The 22,864-nt window shown below is 37.2% G+C and overlaps 1 protein-coding gene across 22 annotated transcripts in view; it reads left to right on the forward strand.

The window, feature by feature from the left end:
- The window catches only part of TNS3 (tensin 3), a 206,930-nt gene that overhangs the window by 151,814 nt on the left and 32,252 nt on the right, over positions 1-22,864 (forward strand). For all 22 annotated transcript variants that reach the window (XM_064421580.1, XM_064421582.1, XM_064421583.1 and 19 more), the window contains 3 exons: positions 7,275-7,453; positions 7,810-7,927; positions 8,027-8,110. In XM_064421580.1, coding sequence (XP_064277650.1) covers positions 7,275-7,453; positions 7,810-7,927; positions 8,027-8,110 — 381 coding nt within the window. The remainder of the gene's footprint in view (positions 1-7,274; positions 7,454-7,809; positions 7,928-8,026; positions 8,111-22,864) is intronic.

A 22,864-nucleotide genomic window follows, 5' to 3' on the forward strand; every position in this document is an offset into this window, starting at 1 on the left:
CAGAATGTGTTGAATGTGGTTTATCTTACCTTGGAGTAGACTCGTAGAATTTTATAGAATTAGGATAAGCAGGGGAACATCCAAGGCGCTTAATTAGCTGTTTAAACTAGTGCAGCACAGGAGCTATAATTGATAGCACAAAGAAATGCTGGCTGCCATGGGAATGAAGAAATAGCAATTAATAATGGATAATGAAAACAACAGTTGCTTACAATGGCTGATCTTGCAGAGTCAGGTTTTAGAGAGAGCTCTATACTCTGTGACTTAAACAGTCCTTGACCTAACAAGTACATTAATAGAATGAGTTGACCTGTGATAAAGAGAATTGGCAGACCAGGACTGAATGGTCTGAATGAGGTTGATTGGACGAATGAAACATTCTGCATGAATCTCTTTGTTGGGAGGAGTGACCAGTGCTGGAGGTGAATGAGATCAATGTGATGCATGGTGTGTGTGTGTGTGTGTCTAACTTGAGGGCTGTGTTACAGGAGGATGGTGGAATTATCTGGTTTCCTGTATGACTGTGCAGAAAAGACATGCCTTAAAGGTGAGTGCATATTTCCAGTGCCCTGCAAAGCTGGAAGAGTGTGCCTAAGAATGAAATGTGTGTGTGTCAGCTGGGATGTACATCATGGTGCATTCTTGCTTCTGTTTTCTCATATGATTCTGCAGCAACTGACAGGCAACTATCTCTCCTTTCATGCTTTTTCCTAGATGTTTTTATACACATGTATCCGTAGCATAGGTCAACCTGGCACAAACTACTGACTGCCCATGCAGTAGAGTTCTGGGTTCTTTCTAAAATGATTTTTTGTGTTGAGTGCTTAGCATTTTTGGATCATTGAATTTCTTTTTACTAGGACGTATCTTTGTGAACTATGCAGAACAATGGTTGATGACCTCTTCTCTCCTTCAGTGTCATGTGTGTTGCTTATCAGAGGTGAATCACTGCACTGTTAATTAAGATTTTTCCAATTTTTATCTTTTATGTGAGCTGAGTTAGGCACAGATGAGTTTCTGATAGTGAATGAAGTTGCTGTTTACTAATAGCAGAGTGCTGCAGTAGTGCTTAATTTAAAATGACAGGAAGGTTGTAGCATGAAAAAGTTTTGATGTGTATATAAGCTTTTCTTTCAGCCTTATGTTCCCCATTTACTTCACTCTCTGTATATTCTTTTATGCCTAATAATTAACACATGACCTGAGTCTACTTCTAAAGATATTAGTAAGACTTCTTTTCTCAAATCAGCCATCTTTTACCACAAGGCTTATGCTTGTTCAGTAAAAAAGGAAAGCGAAATAAATGTTTTGCTTCAACCTACAAAACTGTACAAGCAAGAATTTGTTAATAAATGTAGAGAACAGAAAGCTTTTTACCCATTTTCATTATAACATACCATCATTGTCACCCATGTCTCATCTGTGTACCCCACCTTTTCACTGTTAAAATGTTACAATTTGCATCTTTAGAAAAGTACTAGATGCAGATGAGGAATTATGTGATCAAGTGAAGACAGAACACAGAAACACATGCATACAATATTTGGGGCAGCCTGTTTTAATGACTGTGGCCAAGATATGCATTTCTATCTAAATTTGCCAGCATGAGGAAAAGAGGTTCTGTATTTGCCATAAGGTTGAAATTATATTGTTGCTCTCAGGTAATTCTAATTCTTCTTTATGCATGAATTATGGTGTTTGAAATTACCATCTCAAAACTTCCCTAGGTTACTTACTGTAGGAATTACACAGATACACAGTTCATACAGTCTTATATTTCGCTTGGCGTTTATCAGCTCAACACAGAACTGAGCATTAAACAAAGCCTCCCTCTCTCAAAAAAATAATGTGAAATGAATAAAACCAAGGTGTCTGGAATACCTGCACAGATCTTTCCTCTATCAAAAATAAACCTTTGGAGATGGCCCAACATATAGTATCATAAATCATGCTACAGTGTCTTTGCAGACAAAGGAGAGAGGAAGAAATCATTTCTGCATACCTTATTAAGTAATATTTTTATTAGCATTGAACTGTTGCAGATGTTCCCATTTACTGTGCTATTCTGTGAGTAAGTGCAGTCCCTCTGAAATAAGTTGTGAAGTGAGTGAAAAGCAAAGCTTGTCAAACTTCTCACCTGCCTTATTTGTATGTAAAATGCACTACAAAACTTATCATTTCTGTTGCACAGGAAAATTTTGTTGCCTGACTTGGGAGTTAATTTTACGGTGGTTAACGGTAAATTCGAGTTTTTAGGTAAATTAAAGGTAAAAATTGAAGTTTTAAGTTATAACTGAACTAGAGTAAATTTTTAAACTAAATTAAATAGCTTTTTAAGCTACAGTTAAAAATTGAATTTTAGTTACATTTAGCAGCACAATAACTTAATTTGTGTCATGTACGTACATCACAAATTTTTAAGTCTTGTAATTTTCAGCATGTGGGCCTGAGTGTACCATCATTATGAACTCTCTCTATGGGTTTGGAGATACTAGTTTGTATTTTGCACTGGGCTTGCTCTCCATTCTTAGCATAATGTAAATGGGCTATGAAACTAAAGTGACAGATCTGCAAAGCTGCTGTGTCCTGTGCTTGATGATCTGCTTGAATTCGGGGTAGAGTTTAGACCTTTTCATTTGCTTGTTAGATTAATTGATTACAAGGAATTCACACTTCTAGTCTACTAGTTGCTAGAAACTGGGGTTAAAAAAAATAGTCTGCTTGTTAGTAATTGCTAATTATTGGGTCTTTTTTCAAGAATAAAGGGATTTTCTGACTTCAGCAGCACTTTGTGTTACATTTTAGATATGTTAAGGCATTGAATGTATCACAGGCACAGCATAGTTGGCTTTTGTTCTAGTTAATGCTTTTGAAACAGTGTTCCTAAAGATCTGGGAATCTGAAAGCTTGAGCATATCAAGATCCTTGTTTAGTACTTGCATCACAAATGCACCAAGGTAATGGATTCAATCCTTGTACTTCATTTAAGATTTGGACTCAGTGATCCTGTTGGGTCTCTTTCAACTCAGAATATTCTATTCAGAGATTTTGTATTTCAACTAGCTATATATTTGATTATCCTTTTTCCACCACAGCAATATTTAGTTCAAGTTTTGTCTTGCTGTCTTTGAAGATACTTTTTCTTTCAGTATGTAATTATGATTCTAAATTCTTAAAAGTAAATTTGCTATGGTTTAATCATAATTCTGTTTTGAAAGCTTGATCATTACATGCCTTCTTTAAAAATCTTAAACTTTGTAGAAGATAAACGGTGGCAAAGGAGGAGATCACTTTTGGTTTGGATAGTGTTGTTGGTAACATTTTTAGTATGTGGGATAGTCGCTGAAGGCTCCTCTGTTACAAGTTAACTTACAAACTTTTTTTCCTTGTTGCATTCTTAAGGCTCATGTTGCATTGTATCCCCGTGTTTCACAATAATTGATAAGTCTTTTAAACTGCTGTGTAGTCATTGACTTCTGAAATTTCTGCAATGATAACACAGGTCTCCCCAGAGTGTTATTTCAGCCTTCATGACTTCTGCTGAGATCTGTGAAAGGGACACTGGAAAACCAGATTTGTGGAAATTTTCACTGTTCCTTTCACAATAGAGCCCTGCATTTTATTGCTCTGTGGGTAGAACTGGTAGAGCTTCTTATGTTATGCTAGCTTTCCACACCAGTTGGAACTGTGGTAGGAAGCTCACTTGAAGTGCAAGCACTTTCTTTTCCTCTCTGTGTACACAAGCAATGAATTCCAGCTTGTCTGTCTGCAAAGTCTGTTAAGTTGTATTGATTGGTTGATTTAGCATACATCCTAGTAAGTTTTCCTTTTGTTTCTTCAAAAAATATTTCATTTTCTTAAACCACTTAAATTTTGTTAGATTTTCTTGAATGTATAAATGTTACCTGTTTCCTCTTGTGAAAGCATTAGAATTGAAATGAATTGCAGATTCTAAAAATCCTGCTAGACAATAAATGAAGTTAGGTAAGTGAGAAATAATAAGTGTGAAATAATATAGTTAACACTGCTTAAGCTGTATCCAGAGAAAATTATCTCAACTGTTGCTCAGGTATTGATGATTGAAATTCAAGTGGTTAAAATCAGTTTTACAAGTTCAGACATTTTATATTTCAATGCTATCACAAGCAATTATATTTGCAACCAGTTGGATAATTTGCTAATAAATGAGATACAGCACTGTTATTGACAAGCCACTGGAGACAAGATTTTAAGTTTAGTGTTGTTTACTTTCCAATAGTTATAAATACTTCTTAACAGTAGTTGAGGAAAGCTAAGCAGTTAAAGAAACCAAAGATTAACCTTTAACCACTGGCTATGCTTCTCTTAGCTGTAGTTTTTGCATGGTGATAACCATCTGATGAAGTGCCTGATGTTGTTCTGATGCCAGTCTGTTGGAATGTTATTATTTGTTCATCAGGGAAAATAAAATTATTTTGTAGGGAAAAATTACATTTCACATGGGAAAAGAGAGAAAGGACAGTATATGAAATGCTTTCAGATAAATAAATATGTGCTCCTGGGATATTTATGAAGCTCTGCCAAAACTTTCAGCTAAATGATAAAAGCAGAAATTAATTTTGTAACTTCTAGGAAGTCTTGGCAACTGACACCTTACACTGTAAAAGATTCCTTTCAAATTAATAAGTCTAAAATATTAAAATATTAATTATTAAAATATAAGTCTAAATATTATGAAGTAAAGTTTTGAAACTAATGACCTAAGTAGAAGTAATTTTTTGCTCACTCCTTCACTTAATCTCTTAGATTTATTTGCTTTAAGCTTTACTGAAATATATCAGCTCAACTTCTCCTCTCTGTTGTCCAGCATCTAATGGTAATTTGATATGTAAAGCACTTTCAGTCTGTTTTTAGAAAATATCCATTTTCCCACAGAGACCTGTTTGTAGCTTTCTGAGGACTACACTAACTTTGTAGAAATTACAAGCTTCCTGAGTGTATCAATATTATTGATAATGAAATCCACTCATTAGTATGACAAGCAAAACTTGTGTTAAATTTCAAATATCTTTTTTGACCCATCCAAAAGATAGATATTCTTCATCATAAAGTGGTCTACAGGGCTATGTTAACTAAGAGAAATATTCTGAAATAAATTGTCTATGCCTTTGTAACTTGGTTACAGATGGAGTGAAACGCTTATGTGCTGTTCCTGGCTCCTACTGCCTCCTGTGGAGAAATTGTGGGACTGGGAGTGTCTGGTCTCAGATCATCTGAGATTCTCCAGTGATTCCCACTCATTTTTCTTTACAGACATTACAAATAAGAAAGGAAATCCAATGTAAATGTTGGTAAATGCTGGAATAGTATTAACTCAGTCTACATTCTTAAATGTCTCCAATTTCAGTAGAATTCACCGTGACTGTTTAGTATCATGTAAGAGGTTTAGGAGATATTTGTGATTTCATGTCCTTTTATGGCTTCGAAAATCTTGAGTGATGCATCTAGTTTGCTTACAAAGTCTTTAGCACATACTCTTTCCATAAATGAGAGACCACACATAAAGATTCAAGTTGTGGGGAAAAAGAGTTAAATATGGATGCTTGAAAGTTTTTGATTTGTCCAGGATGCAGCAACCATAAAAACAGAATCTCAGTTGTGTTTTTTTCAAAATGTGCTAGGTTTATAAATACTGACTTGATAAAATTAATAACTGGCTGTATTTGGACCCTGAAATTTAATCTTAGTGGAATATTCAAAATATTGGTGGAATATTCAAAAATTACTAACAAGGTTTTATGTATTTATTTATTTGCTTCAATAGTAGTTATTATAACACTGGCTTGGATGCTAGCAGAGATGGATTTTTTTGAAGTGTCTAATTCTCTAGTTTAACAAGAGATTTATTAAGATTTTTGGAATAAACCACTACTTGCCAGCAAGTTACTCGGGTTGATACATACATATGTCAATGCAGAATCAGTTAAGTATCATGGATTTTAGTCTAAAATCCCTGTCTCTGTTTCAAGCTTGAATAAAAACTGTTCCACTATACAGAAATGTATTTGTGCATTAATGCTTTATAATTGTGTAGTGTAATCAAGGTGGAATGTCTATAACACAGATTTATGCTGCATGCCAGATTTTATACCTCAGCTTCTATCAGCTACTTCAGATTATGAAATCAATGTGCATGTAAGGTGTATGCTATCATTTTTCTCTACCCAAGCTGCTGATTAAGCCCTCCTGCTGGTTTAGATGAAGGACACACTTTGGACTCCTAGTGTTTTGGCTCCATGATCAGGGTCCATAGGAGATGTGCTTCAACAACACACACTTACAGTTGGAAATTACTGTAAAGGTTTAAATGATACCAAGCAATTAAAGTAACTTCTTGTAGAAATACTCAACTCTTAAGAGAAATAGCTAATCCTCAAAGATCTTTTGCATATATATATAGACCATAGAAGTTCTCAGAGGAGTATTTGAAAAGTTGCTATGCATGTGGTTGTTTTTGTGACTACTCAGTATGTTCTACGGATCCTTATTGTTGATTTAAGAAGGGTAGAAAAAGCAATTGTTGCAGGAGTAATCTGGAAGTACCTGCTGTTTGGAGTGGATGACCATGTATAAAATCCTGCTAATCATAGCTCTGCATCTGGTGACATGCTCTTAATAACGTCTTTGGAAAAAAATAGTGCTTTATATCCTTGAATATCCTGCATCGTTCTGCTGGTTAAGGTTACTCTTCTGTGCTGTTCCTCAAAAGGATTACAGCTTCTGTGTGTAGCTAATACCTAATTTTTGTGATTAAGTATGATTGCTATGTGTGTCACAAAAGGTGTACAGTGAACTGAGTTTATAAGGGCCAGGATCTGTTTTAGCTAAAAATAATCTACTTTTGGGAGGGGAAAGGTGGGAGTGGGGGGAACGCAGCCCTGGACCGCAGCAATGGTTTTTCTGCCAAGAGCCACTGCGGCAGAAATGGCAGGAGAGGCTTCTCATTGGAGTGCCCGTAGCGGCCCCTGCTGGCTTGCTCTTCCGATTGCACTCGGGGTGATCGCTTCAAAAATGAGCATCAGGAGAAACTTACTCTAGAACAAAGGGCACTGTGAATATTTTCCAACTGGTGTCAGCAAAGAAACTACAACTGGTGTCTTTTCCCCACCTATGTGGTTTTGTAATATAGTTTGAACATTCTTGATTATAATCACTACAGAGAGAATAGTGAAGTTTGTTTTTAACAGTTCTAACTGGAAAAAAATTAGTTTCTTAATCAGCTTGCCTGTTTTCAGCAACAAGTATGCAAGATGATGATGCAACAGGGAAAAGGCTCAGAAAGTTAAGTGTTGGGCAGTATGACAATGATGTTCCTGGGGAATCATCCTATAACAAGTGTGGATGGATGAAGTCTGCTGCTAGTTACCAGGCCGTAATTCCAAGATCGCCGGTTGCTGGAGAAAAAACCAAGGAGGTAAACAGGAATTTTTCACTAAATACTGAAGTGAGTGGCCAGTAGGAAGTCTTATGTTCCGTGTCCAAAATTATTGTGAAGCAATTGGGCAGTTGCATCATGGCAATAAGAACAAATAACTGAATTCACCTCAGTAATGCAATTCAGTGTTTAAGGATGCTCTTGTCTTTGCATGTTTTGGATGTCTCTTGTGTTTGCATGTTTTCAGTGTTCCAAGATCTCTCTGCTGGAACACTAGATTACATTATATCTGATTACAGAAACCTTTTGTAATTTGATGAAGAATGCCCCACTGTGTCATAGGGTTAAATGAGAACTATCACACTGTAATTTTGCTTTTTTGTGTCTTCTCTTAGATGATTGTTGTACATTACCAAGATGAAATAGATGGGGAAATCTTCTCCCCAATAAAAAATGGAAATGAAACTGTCACATTCACATCAGCTTTTCCCCTGTCACCAGAGGTGACATATGGTAAGAAAATGTCTCTATTTATTTATTTATTTATTTAAATAGCACTATTGACATTTTAGCTGTTATTGAAGAGGAACTGCCCTTTTCCTTCTCTCCTAGTGACAGCAGCTTCACCATGCTATCAGCAGATTCCCTCCAGCCAAAAGGTCAGCAGCCCATCTGAGCTGTACAGAACCATTTCTGGTAAGGTACCCCTGTTTCCTAAGGAATGTGAAAATGAACTGTGGAACTGTGTATGAAGGCAACTAACACAACAGTGGTATATAAGTAGGACATATAAATAGGGAATTTACACATGTGAGTCAGAGAAGCAGATCTTAGCAGTCCTGTTTTAATCACACCAAAAACAAGTGAGTAACGAAGAATTATCCAAGAAATATTTAATACCTTCCAGATTTTAACTGCCAACAGGGAGTCCCATGCTCACATTCATTGTGCCAATTTAGTGTGAAGCAATTAGGCAGCTGTGTCATGGAAATAAGATGAAACGCATCTCAGTGTTTGAGGCCATCCTGCTCTTGTTCTCACTCTGTGTTTGCATGGTTACAATGTTCCTCAGTCTTTCTGCTGATATTTGATGACATCAAAATACTATATCAGGAGACTTGAGTTCTTTGTGATTTTAAGCAGGTTTTGTCTCCATCTCAGGAAAGATGGGTGATATCCGTGTTGCCATCTTTCCAGGCAAATGAAGCTGACAGTAGAGCTTGACAGTAGCTATGCTTAAGTCAAGGAGATCCTTTACCAGAGGAATTGATGTTCTGGAGGGGTTTTTTTTTGCCATGATACAGTTTGTAAATGCGCAACCATGAGAAAGTAGTTGGTAGTGGATGATTACATATTTAAAGATTTATTATGATCTAGCTGTTATTTTTTTGTAATAAAGGATGATTTTCAAGGCCTTAACTCTTTGCTACTAAAAATAGCAGCTAAGCTACTGTTACCTGTCACCTTTTTTGTGTAAAATTATTTGAAAAATAGGATTAAAGGAAAAAAGAATTTCTGGACTGCATCAGAAAGTGCTGGACATGGCAGGAAGCCAGCTAATGTATTTAAAACCTGAATAAAAAACACAGGCATTCATTTTATGCATTACATGATGTTCACATGAAAATTCATGTATATTATGTGTAGTTTTACTGCTTAGACTATGACTGTATTCTCCAGCAGCATCTTGACAGTAGACTTTTCAATAAATGTGATGATGGGTTTTGATGCAATACTAGTTAGTTTTAAGTTTTAACTTAAAAAACCCTTTATGTTCAATTTGCTTCACTTAATAATAGTCAAAAACAAATAACGTCAGCACAGAATAAAACTATCTTTAGCTTTAGAAAAATCTTCTACCCAGTTCAAGACACCTCTTTATGGTTCTCCCTACTTCTATATAATTAGTGGCAGATATCCTCCTAGGGACAACTTCATCAAATCAATTATAGGTTGATCTACTGAACACTTTGTTGCTAAATGGTTTCTATTAATGTTGCTACGAGCTAAGACTTACCCTGGAAAAATATTTGGCTTTCAAAGTGTTTTTCTATTTCGATTCTCCTGCTTAATTTTAAATAATGTCATCTCTCAAAGGCTGGTTTTATATGCTCAGTTAATGAAACACTGAATATAATTATTCCAACAATTAGAAAAGGAGGCAATTCTTCATTTGAGTGCCTGTTTTAAAATGAAGCTCAAGGTGCACTGAATGCTGCAGGTTACATGCTCATCTCCATGCAGCTTTGGTTTTAGCTGTAAACATAATGTACTTTGACATTAAAGATGTTGGTTGCTAATTAGTTAAAGGTTAAAATGAGGTATGAGGTAGGTCAGCTAGAAAACGTAGTAAAGACACCTGTTTGCAAGCATCTCTTCGCAATGTTAATTGGGTGATTTTCCCATCAGAGCACAGAAACTTCTGTTGTCAGAGGCGAGTCAGAATCATACTTTATATCTTTTTAAATTTTCTCTTTTCCCTTCACTTCTACTATAGTTATTGCCTGTATCTACAGTAAGCATCCACTGTATCTACTTGCTTCTATGTCTTCTGATTACTTTTGCAAGAAGTGCCTCTTATTTCTGCTACCAATCCCTAATTCATGCCTTGAGTGAAAGGGTTATGTTTTGTGTGTTGAAGAGGCCAAGAATCTGAAGGGAACAGATGCAGCTGTTCCTGTGAATGCTTTCATGCACATGCCATAAAGGTGACTCTTAAGAGTGTGCACTTTGCAAGAGTTCTTAACAGCCTCAATTTTTAGTACTTTCCCTTGCAGCCCAGCTCTTCTTTTAAATGCTTACATAGTATTTATTTTGGCAAAAGTCAGGAAACATACTGTCTTCTTCAGAAATTTTCAACAGCGTGAGGCCTTTTGTGTCATGAACTCTGTAGTCTTAAGTTCTGCCATTGAGATGTGACTACTTTTGTCTCAGTTCAGATCACCCTTGAACAAAATTGCTTTGTTTTGCATATCAGCTTTGCTGTTTATCTGCTTTTTAAGTTACCAGTGAGGATTCTGTAACCTGGTAACCAATTATCTAGACTTATTACTGTTTCATTTCCTCCCTGTTTCATTGTGGAGAACAGCATTCAGTGTAAGTAGCACTTACCATATCAAGGGATTCTGTTGTGCTTTTAGAAAAGTACAAAAGTATATATTTTAAAAGAAAAATAGTCAAGAATTGCAAAGACATCCAGTCCTTAAGTATAAAAAATTATAAAATTCTCTCTTTAAGTTATTAATGTAAACTGTGTATCTAGTATCTTGAATGCATCTGATTTTTGACCTGTTTACCTAAGGACACTTTTTAAAATAAAGTCTTATAAAACTTTAATCTTTAGAAATCTTAATTTTCTTTCCAGGTAAAACCACTTTGCTAGGGAAAATCAGTCTAGTATTGTTATGTGTCTGCCTCGCTTATATTAGCTATGCCCTAACTCTTCATTCTACCTGTACATTTATTGGAGATGTCCTGCCTGCAGTATTTCAGAGCCTTGTTCTTTATCAAACAGGTATAAATTTAACCTCCCTCAGTCTGTATGCATGCAGTCAATTTTATGTCAGCACTGCTGCTCCAGTGATAACTTGTGCAGCTATGGTTTCATAGTCCTTTTCTTCACTTTATGTAGCTTGAAAGTAATACAGCACCCACAGAGTTCATTCTGATTTGTCTTTGAAAGACACCTTGTTTCTTGTGATGAACCCAAGTGGTCTGTACATTGGCTAGTAGCCTATAAGTTGGCTAGTTTTATAAATACCCCTCAAAAAATAGGGCTGCTCCATCCAGAACGCAGATACAGCTCTCTGGAATTTCACAATAGCTGATGTATATTACATGGGAGGGAGAGTCCCACACATCAGTGAAGGAACTGAAGCATTATTTGTGGGCCATTTTGAAACTTATAAAGGCTCTTTTTTCTCTAACAGCAGACAGCTAATTTAAGTCTCTTTGTATACAGAAGTAACACATAAAAGCGTAGCAAGCTCTTTGCCAGGGGACTGAATGCTGGCTTGCTGCCCTGCCACTCCACCCCCAAGGCTAGATGTGAAGAACTGCCCCTTCTTCAGCCCTGGTCAAAGCATAGACAGAACTTTGCAGAAGGTTTGCATTCACAAACAGGCACTGTCTTGCAACAGAGGGGAGGGATCTGTGAAACAAGGGAAGATTGTCTATAATCTTTTATCAATGTACTGACAAAAGAGAAGACATGATGTCACTTTTTTCCATCCTTTCTGAAGAGCCTAACCAGACTTGTGTAGTTCAAGCAGTGCAAATGATGGAATGAAAGCATTGCTGCTGGTATAAGGAATCTCTGAGCCTTCAACCATGTGTAAAGCCTTGCCATCTCATCTCTTCCATGGAGCTTAGACACTGTACTGTACTGAAAGCTTGTGTATGAGCTGCATCTATTCTAAAAATTTTAGAAAGGGCAACTTTTCTCCTCATGCCATTGTGGAACTCTTCAAGACCACATACTGGAATATTTCCACAATTTTTCTCATACAGACTCTGTTTTTATTTGATAGAGACTTCGGAGCCCTAATTCTCCTCATTGACTAATACAGACTTACTCTATTACATCATCCAGCAAAGTGATGACTCTTCCAATAAATGTATTGGAAGGCAAACCCACAACGTAACAGCCTCATTATTGCATAATTATGTTACTGATTAGAATTTTATAGTGTTGTGGTATCATGCTGTTATTCCAGGATTGTAATTTCTTCCAGTTACAGAGTTGCAAGGGAAATGATACATACTGCTTAAGTTTTTGATTTAAAAAATATCAGTGTTCTAAACTGAGGGTCAGTTTGGGAATAAAAGTGAAACTAATTTGTGGAAGGGAAAAATTCCCTGTTTATGATGGGCAAAAACTTTCTCCACAATGTGAAAAGCTTTCATATAATATTCACTTTTACCTTTCTCTCCTCTTCTTACCTCTTTTTGTAAGATATACATGTTCAAAGCAAGTAATAGATTCAGAACTTCTCCAGACATCTGGGTTCATTTGCTTAGAACATCAATGCATCCACTTATGCGGATGGTTAACAAAAGCTGTCCTCCTGGAAACTGTGCATTTTCATTTTTGCTATTGGAGTGTTTGTGTTTAGGGTTTTTTGGATGTTTTGTTTATTTTAGTGGGTTTTCATTTGTTTCTTTGTTGAGGCTATCAATGAAAAATAAAAAATACAAGTAGAGAAGGGAAATGTATGACTTAATGCAAAGCAGATACACCAGATTTCTGTTACATTTTCCATTGTCCTGCAATTGCCCTTGACATGTTTATGTCATGGCTGAATATGGTGTTCATCTACACAATATTTTTATAATTAAACACCTAATGTTTCTTAATTGATATATTACTCTTTGAGCCAGGTCTTATGAGCTGTCCGAGAACCCATCACACCCAAGATAGCTCAGCCACCCAGAATGGCATAAAATTAGCAGGATGGCTTCTGAGGTAGTATTGGAAACAGAAAAGGTTTAATAAAAGGCAAAATAACAAAGATCTTACAGAGAAAAAACCAAGCCAGGCAAGAGGTCTTTGCTTCTGCTAAAACACCCCACAAAAGTGATTATTTCCTTTGTTCTCTTCTTTTTCTAGTGAATTACCTAGGTGGGATCTCTTGGCCTCTGTCCAATTGGGCAGCCCCAGGTCTGAGGTGAAGAGGTGTCTTTTTACCAAAATGAGGAGAGAAACTTCTGGGTTTTTTGCCTTTTTCAGCAGACAAAGAATAATTTGGTCACTCCGTCAACGGGGGGCACACTACACTTAATTATTTAGAAATACACCATTTACTAGTGCATAAGAAGCCTCCATAGCCTTCTGGAGCAAGCAGGAAATTACTTGGATCTCCTGTTGGGATTCTACCAGCATGAACTTAATGAGGGCTTCCAGAAAGAGCATTTGGAATGCTGTAAAGCAAAATCATAAGTGTTCAGAGACCATTTCTTGGTTGTTGTAAACACTGGAGTCAATATAATGTACTATGATCTATCACACTTTTCTGTCTCTGGGTTACTTTCATTGAGACATTTCAGCTCAGTAAAACTAATCTTTGTACAAAGTTTTTATTGCAGGAAGGTTGGATATGACTTGATGTGTTTTCAAGTCCCCATTGTCAGAGAACTCATTCCCTTTGTGCCACTGATTATAATACAGTTCTCAACATATCCTTCAAGTACAATCATGGAAATGTATTTGTTTGGCCTGTGGAGAAATAAGCAACGCTTATTATCAGTGATTTCACTCTGGTAGTCCAAATTCACGGAAAAAGTAATAATATTCCATCTCATGTGCTAAAAAGCTTAACCATTTCATTTGGTTTATACCAATATGAATAGTGAAAAATATCTTGTAACAGTAGAATGAAATTGAAACTGAAAATAACTTAAAATACTTGTAGCCTATTCCTCCACTGAGTGGTATTAACTACAATCCTTACAGTGTAAATGTCTACAACTGAGCTATTTGATAATCAGGTGTAATTGAGCTTCCCCCCACACCTCAGTTTGGCTAAGATTTTCATAGGAGGAACTCTCCTGGTCTACACTACTTAACTTCCTAAAGCTTTAGAGATGAAATTATTTAGAGTTTAATCCACCTAGCTAGCTTTGTTTACAGCTATGTTATATGTTTCTACATAAAACTTTAAAAAATCTGTACATATTTTAGCCACTCGGCAAACACGCCAATGTCATTGATTCAGAAGAGAAAGGAATATTATTATACCTAAATGAATATAAAAATCTAGGGCATGCCAAGTCCATGGCAGATGGTATGTGATGATAAACCAGTGGGATAATATAAATGTGTGTTTTCTTTGGCTGATACATTAAAGCTGAAATAGGCCACTCTCGTTACCAGATTTTCATAAGAAAACTCATTCTCTGAAATATACTCTCTCTTCCACTGGTTTTGGATACTCTAGGTTGATATAATATTCCAGAACATGAATACATTTTGTTTTGTAGGCAGTGTTGTATGTGATCACAGAGTCAATAATTCTTCAAATCTGATACTTATGTTAAGACAAAGATATTTCATGATTAATTGTTCTTACAGCTCCCCGAGCTAAACTTCTGCAAAGGGACACAGTCTGCTGTGACCCACATGTTGAACATCACATTGAACATAAGAAAAATTCAAGTACTACAGATGGTCATGGAAAATACTGTGCTAGCAGAATGCATAATCTAGTGCATGCATATGTATATAATTCCATGTGCAGCTTCTCTGTAATACTGAAGAATTTGGGGAAAAGGGGAAAAAAAAGAAGATAGGTGTGTTTGGAGGTCTTTTCCTGAACAGGACGGGACTGCTGGGATATGTTTCTTGAGCTTTTACTGCAGCATCAGCCTCATTACATGGTTAAGATAATAGAAAGATGGCAACAGTTCACATACGACCAGCAGCAGCCAAAGATTTCTTTGTTACAGAGCATTTTATAAACCTTCTAGCCAGTAGCATAGTGCTAAAGCTTACAGACAATTGTTCTAACTAATCACTAAAAGTACATGTATGCCTGCTTCACATAATGCTTGCATGTATTCTATTAATGATGTACAATACACCATTTTTAAGCTTAAAACCTTCTATTATCTTGGTAAGCATATTTTTCTGCAAGCTTAAAGTCTATCTTAGCCAAGCCTAAAACTCAAAAAACAAACAAACAAACAAACTTTTTACCTTTACTATTTCCCACAGATAGTTTCTTCAAACATTACATTGAAGAGATATTGTGAAATTATTCACTGTCTCCTCTTCCTCCCTCCCTTGCTTTTGTGGCAGGATTTGCATCTGTACAGAAATACTGTGATCATGGATCAGAATGGGCCTTAAACCATTAAAACTGCTCTGTTAAAACTGCTTTGGAGATAGACTCAGATACTGATTTGGAAAGACTTTGTCTCATACTGTGTGTTTAATTTTCTGTGCAAGTATTTACATTGGTTTGTTTGCTTGTTTTAATGGATGACTTTTCATTCCATGTGGGCAAAGTGCTGACAGATATGTAAATCAGAGAACTGAGACTGTTCCCCTAGAAATCGCCCTCTTGGAGGTCCCTTGGCACTGCCTGCATTATTCATTTGAACCAAGACACTTCTGAAAAGTTATATGGAGTCTTCTGCCTCAAGCAAATGTGAATTAAGTTTTTTCACAAGAAATGAGTATCCAAGTAGTGTAGACCCTACATACAAAAAGAGGTTCTCTACTTTCTCATCCACTCATTTTGTCCTGAATTCAAATGTTGAACTGCATTAAAGGAATAGCAGGTCTTGTGACAATAGAGTTTTCCTACAGGAATTGATATGAAATAAGGTTTCTAGCTTGGGACATCTTTGCGGTCTCTTGCATGTTATATATTTTTCATCAATGGTACCTCAACAAGTCTAATCCTTCATCTGTCACTACTAGCATTAAATCAAGCAACTGCTGATCGGCTCTTCATCAAGAACATACCCACCCTCTATGTGCTTCCCTTCTTTGAGGCACCATACTTCAATCCAGTTTGTCTGTTACTTGTTTTGTCTTGACTAACTTTTCATATCACTGTGAACTGAAAATGAAACAACTGCCTTGTTTCAAAAGGATTTATTAACTGAGAAAAAACTTGAAGTTTTGCATAAGACACGTTATTGCCTGTTGCAGTTTCATGCAGGAACCACTACAACTGAAAGTTTAGTTTTGCAGCCTGTAGCTTTCATCCTTCCTGTAGCTTTAATCCAAAGGCATTTTCTCTTGAAAGAAAGCAGTAGCATTATCTGGTGTTTATTTATTTTTGTGGTTGTTTTTAGTTTGGAGGGTTTTTTTTGTTTTTTTGGTTTTTTTTTAAGTACTTGGCATACAAGATAACTGACTGTACTTGGAATATGCATTTATTAGTTGAAAAGATGACAACACTTCCAAGGGTGCTGAGCACAGTTTCTTGTTATGTTCACTAGTATCTGTGAGAGCTCAAAAATTCCAAAATTCAGGCAATAAAATAAGCTGTATAATTCTGAAGTTCCAAATGCCAAAAAAAGTTGTTTATATAATCAAATATTACATGGGAAAAATGTGTTTATACAATGCTTCAGTGTTGTTACTTGATCATGGTCTCAAAGCATATGTGCCTCTACAGTTAAATTTGAAATGCACCATGATAATACAGTGGTGGGTGGTGGTGATTTGGTTTTGGTTTTTTCCTCTTTTTTCTTGCTAAGAACCACTGAAAAAGTGATTACTTGAGTGGTTTTTAAAGCATTCTGTTTTAGAGAGTTTGGTTTCTCTTTCTTTTGCTTTCCATGGGAAAAAGTAATGTATTTTCCCACATAAATCAGTCAATCAGTCATTTGATAAATAACTATCTTTGTATATATTCATTGAAATACAGGTGAATATTATCTTACACATATATAAAAACCCAAAACCAGCTGAAGCCGCGAAATCCATCACTAATATTTTCTTCTTTTGAAGATGCAAACAATAAGCCATTGACAGAAACTTAAAAACAATTTTAATAGAAATACAGGATTGGATGGGCATACAGCCTGGCAGATGTGCTTGTTTTTACACATGACTGAGGTTGCTTGTTTGCAGTACATGTGCATAGCATACATTTTTGAGATGTCACTAGTCACTTTGTCTGGAAAAGGTTAAATTAACAAAAACCATAGCAACGACTACTGCTCTTGCTATGATTCTATGAAATAATTTCAACTTTTCCAGGGTGAGGCCTCCTACTATATGACATGGCACTTCATGACTGTGATGTGCCAAATTATTCCATGTAGTTTGAGGAAAGCCTGAAGAAGAGAGCTCCAAAAATCAAAGTACAGCTGTGAGTGCACATTTTCAAAAAAATTGCAGTTTTAAAATGATCCCGTGTTTGAGTGAATGGGAAGGTCTGTCTACTGCATTTGCAAGTTAAAGATATTCTTTATTCAGACCTTCCAGTGTTGATTAGGAACAGAGAGGAAATTCACATTCAGTTCTACTTAATTGTTTATAGTCTGAAGGTCATATTGCTAATTTTTTTTTAGGATGCTGTTCTCTCCTATGTTAATTCTCTTCATGTTTATTCCCTCTTGCAGAGGAGGAGAAAACCAAATTAATCTGTGTTTTTCCATGCCTGAGTTAGGCAAGTTATTTCACAAAGCCATTTATATGCAGGCACCTTGTAGACAAAATCTGAAATGAGCAATCTACTTGACATTGACTCCTACATTTCTGTCTGTCATCAGAGTAGCAGGGAAACATGTGACATTCCTTCACAAATTGTGGAGTTTGCTGAATTTGTATGAAGGGCATGGCATAGCCACTCTGTTTCAGTGGTTCTTGCTGGAGAAAGGTGCATGTTACAATTCAAGCCCTACATTTAAAACTATTTTTGTTAGAATTTGCAGTGTAATGGTTCTGATCAAACCAGGAATCATATGTAATATATCTAGGAGAACTGTACACTGGTACCACCTGGCAGAGATTGATTTGCTGTGTCATGCCTGGAACAGCCATGAAATCAATTCTTCTTGCCAATAAGAGACTTTCTCCTTTTGAGATGGCAGTATCTTACACGCTGACCTAAACCAAATCAGTTCCTCCATGGAGACATCCAACACTGCCTTTCATTCTCTTCTGAATTCTTCTTTTGTGTGCAATCAGCCTTGCCCTTTTCATCTTCTGGCTTTAGAGTTTCAGACTTTTTTCTTCCTTGGAGAAGAAAGTCTCATTTGGTTGAAACTTTGAATTTGTGACAGAAAGACAAGCGAAAGGTGAGATTTTTGTTATGTGCCCTTTTGTTTGTTATTAATTGTTCATATCAGAGCGATTTTCTTGATGAGTAGCCCCTTAAATATAGCTGAGTCTATTAGAAGGATCATGCAAAAAAATTTTTTTAAAGGGTGAATTTGATAAATGCTGACAAAACTCAATTATATTAATACTTTTGATTACATGATTTCTGCTTATATTACATCCTTATAATAGTTTGGAAAGTAAGTTTCTTACTTAACCAACCTACCTCATAGGTCATCTCAGACCACTGTTATCTTCTTTGTTGAAGGTTACTATTCTTGTTCCCTTCTAATTCAGCAAGTGTTAATATCCAAACAAGCAAAGCTTTCTAGATTTGAAAATCAGGAAAAAAATGAGATATCCAAAGGTCCTGTGGTTACAGTGCTTTTTATGCAGAGACAGAGATGCTTTATATGGAGAGAAAATTTCTCTAATCATTATTCTTTATAGAAGTGGGAAGACTGTGTTTGACTGTATCCGGGTCTGCCAGGAAGCATCCAAGACAAAGTGTAGTTGTATAATAAATTATTCAAAGTAACGGATGTCACTTCTGAACTGCTGCATAATAACCTTGTCCGACCCCATGGCAAGGATTTTCTCTTCTTTGTACCTGATGATATGGTGTATATCACAACTAACCTTTGGTATTTGGTTCTTCTGAGTGCAATCTTTATGCAACATGTTTAATAGGAGCAACTACTATGAAGGAAAACAGTGGTAGGAACAAATATTTTTATAAAGGAATAGTTTGATTTACATTATGGTCTGTGGAAGAAAACAAAATGTTGATTACTTTACCAGTACTCATCTCTATAACCAAGACAGCTTGTGTATTTTAATATTATCAGAATGGTTTAGTACATGCATTCAAAACATGGCACCAGTAGAAATTTGAAAGCAATAGAATAATTCATCATGGGAAAGTTTTAAAAAGTTGTATTTGTTTCTGTCTAGATCTAGTAATTTCCTGCAGTGATCCTTTCAGAAAATACTGTGTGCTGGGCACTGATGAACAATCTGAAAAGGAAATGTGCTTCTCATTGTGGAGCTGTAGAGTCTTCCTGAACGGTGAATAAAACGTGCTCAGAACAATGCTAGGGGGATGCTGAATGCAACACAGTAAGGCTATACGTGTTTTGTAGTCTTGGGAAGTAAGTAAAACTTTATTCAGAGCTCTGGATGCTAAATTTATCCTAGAGTGTTGGGCCACTTTGGTGTAATGGAGTAGCTGGGCTTTGGCCAACATTACAAAGCATTAATCTGACAATTCTCGGTTCCGTGTCTTGCATCTCTCTGAAAGAAACAAAATAAGTGAGGTCAAATGAAGTGGTGGGGGAAGAACAACACCCGCCCCCCAACTCTCAAAAAAATTCCCAAAATCAACCAAATACCACCACACACAACCCCTCCCCCCAGTCCAAGTTCCCAGTCCCCCCGGTTCGTGTGCCGGCCGCTCGCTCTCCGCCCCCGCGGCGCTGCGCCGAGCACAGGACCCGCTGGGAGCGGCGCTCTCCATGGAAGAGGCGGTGAGAGCCGGGCGAGACGGGAGGGGAAAGTGGGGGAAACAAGTCAAACGCAAATGAGGTGGAGTCAGCACAGCAGGCATACACTGAATGGACAGTTGAGCTGGCGAGTGAGCAGGAAGCCTAATCTAATAACTATCGGGGAATTACTTTCTGCCTGGATGAAGTGAACTGGCCACATTTCTTTGTCTAGGTGGCTGTATTGAGACAAGGGAGCCTGTGCTTCTCTCGCCGCAGATACTGGAACCCACTTTGCGGTGAAGTTTTGAACACACGTGAAGTTCTAACACGTGAGGGAGAGTGGCGGGTGCTGGCAAATGCGGACAATAGCCTTTCCCAAGTCTCTGCGTGGCGGGTTGGCGCGCCCCGCTGCTTCGATTCCGTGAGCCACAGGCAGCATGCAGCATGGCGGGAGGGGAAGCACGATTTCGCACAGCTCCGTGGGAGAGCAGCTGTCACGATGGCTTCCGTAGGTGGGTTTGTGGTTCGCTGCTCCCCTGGTTTGGCGTTTTCCTAAGTCTGAAAACTCGTTTCGTGTGTTGGTCTTGTGTTTGGCGGCCGCGAAACATGACCCCGGGAAAAGGAGAGGGCGGAGGGAATTCACTAAACGGAACCAGCATCAGAGGCCACCGGGGCCGCTCCGGTTGCGGGGTGGGGAGATGGGAGCACGCACGAAGCTTGTGGCCTGCTGCTGCTGCTGCGAGCTCTGTAGAAATTAAGTGGGAGAAAGAGTTACGCCTTTTGTAGTCATGTAACAACGTTAGGAGTCTGCCCAGAAACTGAGAAGGTTTGCAGACAAGGAGTTCTGTCAGTATGAGAGTTTTCTGCAGTCGCTGACAAAGATTGAGGGCATGAGGCAGGCCTCGAGAGTTTTGTCTAGTCACTTTCCTGCCGAGGAAGCCTTGTAATTTTCTGTGTGCCGTGGTGAGTTTTTTTCAAAGTAGAAGAAATGAGGGCTGCCTGGAGTATACATAATTTCTGTCTGCCTAGAAAAAAAAATTGTCCAGGCTGAATCTTTTCTCCCCTGCAGAATTTTTAGTAAGGTTATAGCAGCACTGAATTTCTTTCCAAAAACTTGAAAGGTGTAAGATTTTGTAAACACGAGTCTTTCTTAAATGAGGAATATGGTGTAGTTTTTCTGCTTTCTTGCTTAGTGAGAAAAACACTTCATTGTGCCATTAGCACTGGAAGGGTTATTGGTCTAATTTGTGCATCCAAGACAAAGTGTATTTGTGTAATACATGTAAAATACTCTCTTGTTCAGATCTGAATTTTCCATGAATCTTAGAGTAGCCAGCTATTACATGACACAGTGTACAGGATACAGCAGAATAAAGATCTTGGTTCTTACTGCCTTAATGCAAATCATTTTTCTATTCAGGCAGTAGCAGCACATGGTTGAATAAAGACTGCAACCCTAAAAGGAGAGTTACTGAATCACAGTTCTCGAGAGACAGACCAAGAAAAAAATGCAAGACTTCTTAGTGTGTGTTTTGTGATACTGAACAACACTAAAGCTAAACTGAGTTTATTTTTAGCAGTTTCAATTTCAGGCTACTAAAAACAGCCTTTGAAAAGTCGTTTTATTTTTTCTGGTTTTAAAATAAAATGGTTTAGGTATAATGCTTGAAAATAAAAAAACAGCCCTCACTTTTGTTATTCAGGCTGCAGTGAGTTTGGTTCAGCATTTGGTTGCAGGCAAGTGACTAGAAAAGTGAACAGGTTGAAGATTGTCACGTTTAGGGAGAATTTTTCTCACAGCAGAAGAACAGGACTAAAGTGGGAGTTTTGATAGAAGGTCCGAACATCAGTTTGATTGCTTCCATTTGTTCTATGAGGTAAGTATGCCTCAGACATCAAAAGCTGCATACTGGGACCTCTCTGGTTCCTTGTGGCACCAGGGGACTGTACTGAGATAGAAAAAGAGGAGTTTAAAGTCCTTTGTCTCTCTTTCACCTTAGGAAAAGTATATAGGATCATATATAGGAACACAAAATAGAAAATGTCACAGTCTTTGTGCTTGCTTCTCAGAAGTGTCAGAAAGTCAGGCCCAAGCTCTGTTCCTTCTTCCTTCACTCAGTTTGCCTTCTCTACCTTCACCCCTGCCTTCTTTCCTTTGGTTTTGCATTGTATCTTGTCAGTAGACATGAGTGGCACTTTTCAATTCAGCACAGACAGCTTAGTCCTGCATCTCCAACATTTCAAGCAATTTTAATGGATAATGAACTTTGGAGCACGGTGCTGATATTTTACTCTTTTCTTGAAAGGTGCTTGGTCTTTCAGTGCATTCTGCCTGAAAAAGTATTACTGTTTATTGGAAGGTACCATTTGTATGCTTCATAGGTTCTTCTTTTCTTCTCTAAAACTATTGCAATTTAATTGTATGGTTGGATGAAAATTGTTGTATTCAGCAATGTGAATGTCTGAAATTCCATTACGAGATGAACCATGTCTGTCTCTAAAACCATTTTACTAATTTGTTGTGTAAACTTAATGTGGACATGTTAATAATTGTATTATAATTGTTTTATTGGATTTATTTTTTTCACTGCTGAGTGATCTGCTGTATGTAGAGTCAGAATAGGGGTTCTCTTGTTTATGTGTTATGTACTGATAGTGATTCTCTTCTAAAGAGTGTTTTAATCACATTTTATATTACATGTGATCTGTAAGTCTTGAGGACATGCCTCTACAGCTGATTTGCATTCCTAAGACAGCAAAGCTTGCTTAAAGTCAGTAGCACAGCACCTGCAACATCTTTTAAAATACACGAAAAGACATATGCAACTGATTGCTTTAGTCCTTGGGGAAGTTTCTTTTTTTCCCCTGGTATTACTTGGGAGAATAAAATGAAATAGTATAAGAAAGCTTTCAGAAAGTCATGATAAGGATTTTACTGCTTTCAAGATGCTGTATTGTTAATTCTGTTCAGCAGATAGGAGTTATTTGTATTTTGGTGTTTGAATGAATGTATGATACCTGTAAAACTGTGTACCTATTTTCTCAGAAAAGAAGCCGTATCGTACAGGTCTTAGGGCTTTAGGATGGGATAAAATGTAGTCTGGTAAATCATACTTTTGATTCTCTGTGCAGAGGGTAAATGCTGTTAATTGTGTCAGTCTGTGTTTGCCTGGAGATAAGCTGACA

This window comes from Passer domesticus, chromosome 1 (assembly GCF_036417665.1).
Source record: "Passer domesticus isolate bPasDom1 chromosome 1, bPasDom1.hap1, whole genome shotgun sequence".
Lineage (NCBI taxonomy): Eukaryota > Metazoa > Chordata > Aves > Passeriformes > Passeridae > Passer > Passer domesticus.